The 8635-nt window shown below is 41.8% G+C and overlaps 1 protein-coding gene across 1 annotated transcript; it reads right to left on the bottom strand.

Annotated features, from left to right (window-relative positions):
• Positions 1-3630: 3630 nt before the first annotated feature.
• LOC119310579 lies at positions 3631-5850 on the bottom strand. Its single transcript, XM_037586275.1, has 4 exons — positions 5511-5850; positions 4855-4909; positions 4499-4565; positions 3631-4118 (listed from the first exon to the last, which is right to left on the bottom strand). Exons 1-4 carry the CDS (start codon positions 5848-5850, stop codon positions 4038-4040), a joined length of 543 nt encoding a protein of 180 aa, XP_037442172.1. The 3' UTR covers positions 3631-4037.
• Between the last annotated feature and the right edge of the window lie 2785 nt (positions 5851-8635).

The raw sequence follows: 8635 nt of genomic DNA, 5'->3' as shown, positions 1-8635 counted from the left end.
GGCGGCGCTTTTAGACGCCCCCTGGGGGGCCAACGGCTGGAGATGCCCTCAGGCACCCCACTCTCCTGAAATCCCTCGATTAGGAGTCGTCCCCCCTAACCACCACGACCCTTGCATCTCGCAAAAAAATAAAAATAAAGAATCACTCCCTGACTCCCTCGATCCCATCTCTCGTGACTGCTACATGGCGGCGGCGGCGCGAGGATCCGGAGGCGCCGATCCGGTCGAAGGCATCTGCGGCCGGCTGGAGCGGCGTCCTGGAGGTGAACGAGCTCAGAGGAGGTAAACCGCGTACCATATGAAGGAGTTCCTGCCTATGTACAATGCAATGCCTTCACACTGGTAAGTCTCTCGTCCTCTTCCTTCCTGTCTCGTCTTCCCACGGTACCAGGTTTTATGCGATTCTTCAAAACGTGACCAGGCTGTTGTGTTGCTTCTGCTGAAACAAAAGAATAGTAAATTAGTAATTATCACATCAGCGGCAGATTTACATGTGCAAACCGAACAACTTATGAAAGTTGTGGCCCTGATATGATTGTTAGGAGCTTTTCCTCCTCTTTTGGAATTTTTGTCGAAAAGGACCATCTTCTGAACAGAATAGACAAAAAAGACCCTTCTAAATAAAATTAGCAGAACAGATCCCCTGAACCGTGACGGCAGGTGCGCCAACTGACATGTGGCACCTGCCGCCACGGCGCGAGGCGGCAGCCCCTGCCGCCAGCCGGCCAGGCGGCAGGCTGCCCATAACAGTGAGCGGCGAATCGCTACGGAACGGAGGCTGGTGGTTGGCCCTGCCGCCTCGTCCGGTGGTGGACTGTTTCTGCTGCTCACGGGCTACGGAACCAAAATGCATGCATGCATGTGGTAGCAGGGCTAATGATCGTTGCATGTGCTAGTACATCGTGGCAGTTAGCTTGCTACCCCTGAAAATGAAAAGTCAACTAACCGATCAACTTGTGTACGCACAATATGAGCCTGTGTATTTCTCTTCTTTTATTGAATGAGCCTTTGTATTTCTAAAACACGTCCGCGTATAACCTGCATTTAAAATCAATGAAGATCAAAAATAAGCTCTACTACTTCTCTAAACTAAAACTTTCTCTCTCATACGATACTGCCGAATCATCACCGCTAATAGGGAGCGCCACTCCAAAAAAAAAACGCCGTGTACACACCGGCGTAAAGGCCGGAAGGCGCAGAGGAGAAATAGTAGGGAGCATCACCATCGCCACATCAGCCAGAAAATTAGGGAACAGATCTCTGATCCGTACCTGCTTGAGTCGTCGCCGGCCACCGCCGATCCCGAGCCCGTCGTTGATGCCACCGCGTTGGATAAGCCCCAATCGCCCAACTCCTTGCGCCGCCGCGTCCCACCCTCGCAAATCCAGCCGCTCACACTCCCAGCCACACAAGCCCACGCTGCTGCGGGATGAAACACCCTTCTATTATTCAGTTATAGGAATGGTTGTCTTGAAACAAGAGGTGAGTTGCAGGAAACGGACGTGCCTCCAGCGGACGCGGGAGTGCTCTCGGCCGTCTGATAAAACATAGATCAGACGGCCACAAAGCCGGCGGACAGGCGCGCGCGATCAGCCGGCAGAAGGTAAGCTTTTCTGATATTCTTTTAGGGTATTTTCATCCCGTCACTCTCTTAATTATCTGATCCACGGACAATTGGATATCTACCCTTCTCAACTTAGGGCATCTCTTTCCCCTTAAAAAAAACTTAGGGCATCTCGAACACAGAACTCAAACCTCCCGCAACCGTCTGGATCGATCTGTTTTGATGCTTTCATTTATTTATTTATTCATCTCACATAGCATATTTTCGATCTTCGATGGTTTTAAGTGCAGGTTAAACCCGCACGTATTTTAAAAATACAAGGGCTTGTATTGTGCATACACTAGTGCGATGCATGCATGGCAAAGCTAGCTGTCCAGAGGCCACGACGTACTAGCACATGCATGCATCAGGTCTTGCTGCAGCTAGCAACAGTCCTGCCGCCACCGGAGGAGGCGGCAGTGCCCACCACCGGCCTCCGTTCCGTAGTGATTAGCCGCTCGCTGTTATGGGCAGCCTGCCGCCTGGCTGGCTGGCGGCAGGGGCTGCCGTCTTTCACGGTAGCGGCAGGTGCCACGTGCCGGCCACCGTGTCTTCCGCCACGGTTCAGGGGGTCTTTTTTGCCAATTTTATTCAGAGGGGGTCTTTTTTGGCAATTCTGTTGGGAAGGAGGTCTTTTTTGACAAAAAATCCCTCTTTTGAGTTGATGGAAGATGACATCTACTTTGGCTAAATGACAAAACAATGCCAAAGTTCCCGACACTTATTGTGCTGCCAAATGTTTTTATAGCCAAATAGTGAATGCATGTTCGTCCTCACTGGGTTTGAGTTTTATTGTTGTTCTTATATAGCATTACTTGAATTTGTTATCATGGTTGTGCAGGCTGCCACATTTGAAGGGTCAAATTTACAGTAGGCAAAAATAAACTCAGTCTAAACCAAGGTTTTAGCACTGCAACACAAATGATTGTGAAAATTTTCTATAGGTTAAGAATAGATATGTACATACCTCAGTCAAAAACAAGGAGTAGGGTTAGCTCTAATATCTTTGTTTCATCAGTCTAAATAACAAAAAATTGTTCTGACACACATCCATTAATCGTGAGATGGAAACATGCTCAACTCAAGCAGGTGTACCTCATTTTAAATTTAGTATCACTCAGGGTCAATCTTGAACTTGCTACAAGGGCGTAAGATGTAGGCAAAACTCGTTTCTATAGATAACCTGTTTCGGAAATTGACCTTGTTTCTGTCAAATAGTAAAACCCAAGATTGATGGTGAAAGTAACTCAAGAAAAGCTTCTAAAATTGATGTTGAAATAAAATGGCGGAAAGGCCCACGCGGAGGTGTGAAAACTTCATCGACATGGCGGAAAGGCCCACGCGGAGGTGTGAAAACTTCATCGACTTTATTTGGGTTTTCTCAAATCCTTCATATTTCTGCTGCTTGACAAATTTTCTGTTGTTATAATTGTGCAGCCAAAGCTTAAAAGTACTTTGCAGCTGCAAGATCTGTTAGATGCAAAAAGAATACTTGTACCGCGTGCTAGCTAGGTGAGCACCTAAGCACGCTGCAGGACGATTTCATCAACCCGGGGAGCCTGGAGTGCGTCCAAAGGGCAAACAAGACGGCAAACAAGTATTAGGGCATCTACTAACCTACCCATTTGCCGTCCTTATATCAGCACATAGAGCAGCAAAAAATCTGCAATTGCATAGTTGCAGTCTCTGCGATGGTAGATGCTGCTTCTGTCTAGATATGGATGCACTTTCAGCATTGTAAGCTTATATTGTATTGATGGTTCTGTTCTTACTGTATGAGATGCAAATATCCTTGACAAGTCATTTATTATTTGGTTGTTCTTGTCATGGACATGTGTGTATGACCAACCAGAAATCTACTTGACGAGAGAAGGATGGAACTTACAAATAGTGGAATTAATATGATGACATGAAAAATAGATAAAAATAACTCTCATCTTTGGGAGAACAAAACCTCACTAAGGGCTACCCCTAAGTAATGACCCGAGCAAGACACAAGACAAAACTCTTGTAGAACTCATTCCTAGTGCAGTTGGTAGTGTACTTTCCTCCCTTTTAATTTTGAAAAGGGCATTAAGCACCAGCATTCATTACTCATCTTCAAATTAGCATTTTCAAGAAACCATGTACTTGGATAGAGACATTCGAAGTCAGATGCCTGCACCTACTTTCAGCAACTTAATAATAAGGTTTCGATGAATACATTGGACTCTACCACAAGCAGCACAAACTGGACTAGCAGACCAAGCTAGAGGCATTCATGTGGACTGACCACGGCACACAGCAGGTGGCAGGTGGGAAAACTCTGGAGTTGCTCCTTGGCAGCACGCCCTGCTGCTCTAGCTCGCTGATGATGCCTTGTACGATCTAACCAACCAAGGGAACCCAACGTCAAAATGAGGCCGCTTCCAGCTTCACCTCACTATCAGCAAAGCTAAGCAAATCTGCTAAATCCAAGCTTGCGGAACTCCCTCGATTGCATGGAATCAAAGATCAGCCACACCTTGTCGAAGTCCTGCGCAACAGAGAATCACAATAAAAAATCTGTAACTCCCTCGATTGTGTAATTCTGTTTTCCACCAAGAGCAGACCAGAAATTTAGAGCAATAAAATTCAGTGCTAACACAACACACTATGTGCAAGAATGTTGACAGTATATTACTGCCAATTCAGCACAAGTAAAAACGAAGTGGTCCATGGCACTTTTTTAAAAGCACTAACGCAATCCCTTGTATTACTTGTCGTACACCAGGTGGAGTCCATTCCGGCGTGTATCAAAGAAGCGGTCGAGGGTGGCTTGGTAACACCACCTAACCCCATCAATATTACGTAGTGGAAAACCACATGCTATACTAACATATAAGGCAAAGAAGAAATGCGATACCATATCCATACCCTCTGAAAAACAATTATGATCAAAGTCATCCATGAACACTTTATGGCAATCATCATCATGAGATTCCTACAGAGAATAACAGTTATGATGCTATATTATTTATGAATCGCATGCAAAATTAAACAGGGAAAAAGGGTACCTTTCGACCAATACAGCAAGTAAAAGCATTGCTCCTACAAAGGGAAACGTTGACTACATTTGTGCGCTCAATACTTAGTGGCTCGGTACCAGAGTGATCATTACAACTAGCAAGTGAAATTCCAACGAATTGTAGCAAGTTCAGTATTACCTACTGAATGAAATATGTAATTGAAATCACCGGGACAAGCTCCTTAATGAGAAGGGGGGAAGATACCTTTTTACTCCGGCGAGCTTCAGGTGAGCTCCTCCACTGGTCCTAATCCATTTTCCTGATCCACACAAGAAAATAAAAAGAATGTCAACAACTCCTCCACTACATTATAGGACATTAAGTTGTACATAGTAATAACAATGAGAAGTTTGTGAATAAATATACCAAATTTTATGAGGTTGTTAACGAAGCACATTTTCCATCTGTGTGAACATCATAATTATACTAAATCTCATACTGATTAAATATCTGGATGTATTTTAACAAATTCTATAGTTGTCAACAAATTCCAACAGAATTTGAAATTTCTGAACCTTCCACTTTCAGTCGATGATGGGCTGGCTCGTTGAAACAAAAAAAAAGTGCAAGTATAACCTTGACTAGACTGGATCCTGAATATCTTGTACAACTATGAGTAAAAGCAAACTAAACATCACCAGTTTCCTATTGAAAGTTTAAACTTATGTATGTCAGAGTGGCTGGTGAGTGGTGACTATGTATTTTCGGGTTATACAGAAAATAAGGGCAAGATCAGAAGACAGCATGTTGCAAGACATTGAACAAAGCAAAAAGATTCAGATAAAGAGCAGAGCAAATACACGAAGATTCAGATTGAGCCACGTGCTAGTGGGTGGGAGGGGGGAGTGGACGGTGCCTACCCACGGACTGGTGGCCGGTGTTGGGTGTCACCGGCTGCTCGACCGGGGAAGCCGCTGCAGGGGGCGGTGGGGCAGGGAGGCATCGGGCAGGATCGGCACACCGCAGCGGAGGGTTTCCAGGGAGGCGACACACCGCAGCGGAGGGTTTCCAGGGAGGCGACACACCGCTGCAGGGGGCGCCGGGCTGGAACCCTCGCGGCAGGAGCGAATCCAGGGAGGCGGGCCGGTGGTTGCTTGGCCGCCGCGGGATACAGGGAGACGAGTGGATCAAACGATATTGCGATGGGCAATTTACCAAATTAGTGACAGACCTACCCTTCCAAAAATTAACTGGTCCCATCAAAAAATTGTACCGGTCCCACCGTTAAATGTAATTTTCCGTAATTTTTGTTTTGTAACTCCTCATAACTTCTATTTTCCCACCGTTGGATTAAGGTGGATGGACGGCTTGTAAAATCGCCAATCATCATCACAGTTGTATTCAGTTATAGTAGGTAGTTTCGTTTTCGCAAATTCTTTTTTGTCCAAAATACTGTTGATTCCTTCAAGCTCCCTTTTTTTTGCGGTCGTGCTCCTGACACTTTTTTGCGGCTGTACTTTTCTACTTTTTGCCACTGAGTGTGATTTTTGTAGCCCCCCCTTTTCCCGCGGTCGTGCTCCTGACTCTAGTATAAAAGATATTGATGCATTATAGCATTGTAATAAATTACTGGGTTGTGTCTCAGATCAGTACAATTGGTGCTGTTCTGTTTTCTCTCTGTTTTTTGTTATTCCTTCTGATCCATAATAAGTGTTGTGGTTTTAGTGCAAATTTGAATTAAAAATATTCCCCTTTTTTTTCATGAATTTGAATAAAACGACATGAAATTTTAAAAAGTATTCATGAATTTTTTAAAATGTTTGCAGATTTAACAAATTTTTATGAATTTGAAAATAGTTCATGATTTTGGAAAAAAGTTCACATTTTTTTTGAAATTTAACGGATTTAGGTAAAAGTATATAAATTTTAAAATATGCTAAATAATTTGCAAAAAATGATAAAGTTTTGTAAAAGAGTTCATGTTAAAAAATAAACAAGAAAAACCAAAAAAAGTATGAAAAAACATAAATCAAAACAAAAACTTAAGGGAAACCTGCACGAAAACAAAAGAAAGCACACAGATAAACCAGACCGAAGACCGAGGAACCTTCTAGAACAGGTGAGAAAAAAAGTCCTATATGGGCTAGCCCACGTAGGAACTAATGAATGAGGCTATCAAAGCTATGTACCAAATAGCTACTATTTGGCGCATAAGCGGCCAATCAGGAGAGCTCATCTTCGGCGCCTTAAGTGCTCGAACAATTTCCTGCTCCTCACGTGCGATGCCTAGCAGGCCTGTGGCCGTAGTGATCGCCGTAGTCACTCGTTTGGATTGGCCGTCCATCATCCCCTCTGTCGGTCAACCAATTGACCATGACCGTTGAACCCTAACTTTATTTATTTTTTTGGAAAAGTTCAAAAGTTTTTTTAAAACAGTTATCAAAATTTAAGAAATTCAAAGTTTGAAAAACATCACTTAAAAAGCTAGCAAAACGCAAAAAGTTCATAGATTATGAAAAGTTTATGAAATTTGAAAAAAGTTTGCAAAAAACTAAAAAAGTTCATGAAATTTGGAAAAAGTTCGATAGTTGAAAAAGTTCACAAATTTGGAAAAGGTTTTAGAATGTTAAAAAAGTTCAAAATTTACAAAAAGTTCATAAACTGAAAATGCACTAAAAAAGTTAGCAAAGCTGAAACTTTGTGGATTTGATAAAAGTTCATGAAATTTAAAAGGTTCACTAATAAAGTTAGCAAAAAACTAGAAATGTTTGTGGGTTAATTTGTTTTACTAAAAATTGTTAGTGAAAATTTTAAAAAGTCCACAAATTTGAAATAAAATAATGAAATTTGAAAAAAAGCGAGGTTGAATTTTTTTCACAAATTTTAAAAAGTTCATGAATTTGAATAAAAAAATCATTTTTTAAATACTTCAAACATTTCAAGAAAAAAGAAATGACAAAACCAAATAAAACATAACGAAATATCAGTATAGAAGAAGCAAAAGCAAAAAAAAGGCCACGCCCTGAGAATCTGCTACCTACCTTACATGGGACGCATAACAAGGAAAGAAAAAGAAGTAAGTATGCACAACAGGTGAGTTCATTTTTTTTTGTGAGACAAGTGTGTTCAAATCTTATGTTGCGCACACCAATGTTTTGAACTTTAAAAGGAAATGTAAATGGGCCATGGGCTTAGGGCGGAGGGTTGTGTGCGCCGGTTGGTGAATAACCTGCGAGGTGCGGAATAGGACGGGGACCCAAAAAGATTTTCCTTTACGATGCTACAGGCGCCATACATAAGGACTCATGATACATCAAACACTATTATTCATGACTAAAAAGATTTTCAATAAGAAAAGCGTTCACAAATTTTAAAAATATTCATAAATTTGAAAAAAGTCCATGAACTTCAAAAAGATAACCAGGATTTGATTTTTTTCGTTAGATTAGAAAATGTTCATCAATTTGAACATAGTTCATGGATTTTAAAAAACATATATTTTAAAATTTTAATGAATTTTTTAAAAGCTCGTGGATTTAGAAAATGGACATTAATTTGAAAACATGTTCAGGAATTTACACGAAATGTTCAAAAATTTATGAAAGAGTTCATTTCAAAAAATGAGAAAAAAAAATAAGAAGAAAAAACCCTGAAAAAACCTAACAGGATACGTCCTTGTAAAGAAAAAAAGAACAAAGAGAAACCATACCAGAAAACTGAAGAACCTTGTAGAACCGGTGAAATAAAAATCCTATATGGGCCAGCCCACATAGGCAACACAGAATGAGGCCATGAGAGCTGTATACCAAATAGCTACCCTTTGGCGAAAACCTAAAAAAAAGCTACTCTTTCGTGCATGACCCTGAAAAAAGCTATTCTTTGGCGCATAAGCAGCAAATAAGATTTACCTACATGACACTACCGGGGCCATACGAAGGACTCATGAATCGTCGAGTACAATTATTCATGACAAAGTAGATTTTTGTAAACCCTAGTTACCGGTTACCGTCACCAGAGATCTCCCCCACATCACCGCATCACAACC

This window comes from Triticum dicoccoides, chromosome 5B, assembly GCF_002162155.2.
Source record: "Triticum dicoccoides isolate Atlit2015 ecotype Zavitan chromosome 5B, WEW_v2.0, whole genome shotgun sequence".
Taxonomy (NCBI): domain Eukaryota; kingdom Viridiplantae; phylum Streptophyta; class Magnoliopsida; order Poales; family Poaceae; genus Triticum; species Triticum dicoccoides.
The sequence above is the reverse complement of the archived record's forward strand: the minus strand, read 5'-3'. Positions and strand labels throughout refer to the sequence as shown.

What these genes read in the sequence shown, in the direction of transcription:
- LOC119310579 (XM_037586275.1), bottom strand. Translation starts at nt 5,850, where the DNA reads ATGGGACCAGTTAATTTTTGGAAGGGTAGGTCTGTCACTAATTTGGTA. An exon ending in AAGCTCGCCGGAGTAAAAAG is followed by an intron (nt 4,566 to 4,854) that starts GTATCTTCCCCC and finishes TATTCTCTGTAG; the next exon opens with GAATCTCATGATGATGATTG. An exon ending in TCATAATTGTTTTTCAGAGG is followed by an intron (nt 4,119 to 4,498) that starts GTATGGATATGG and finishes TCTGTTGCGCAG; the next exon opens with GACTTCGACAAGGTGTGGCT.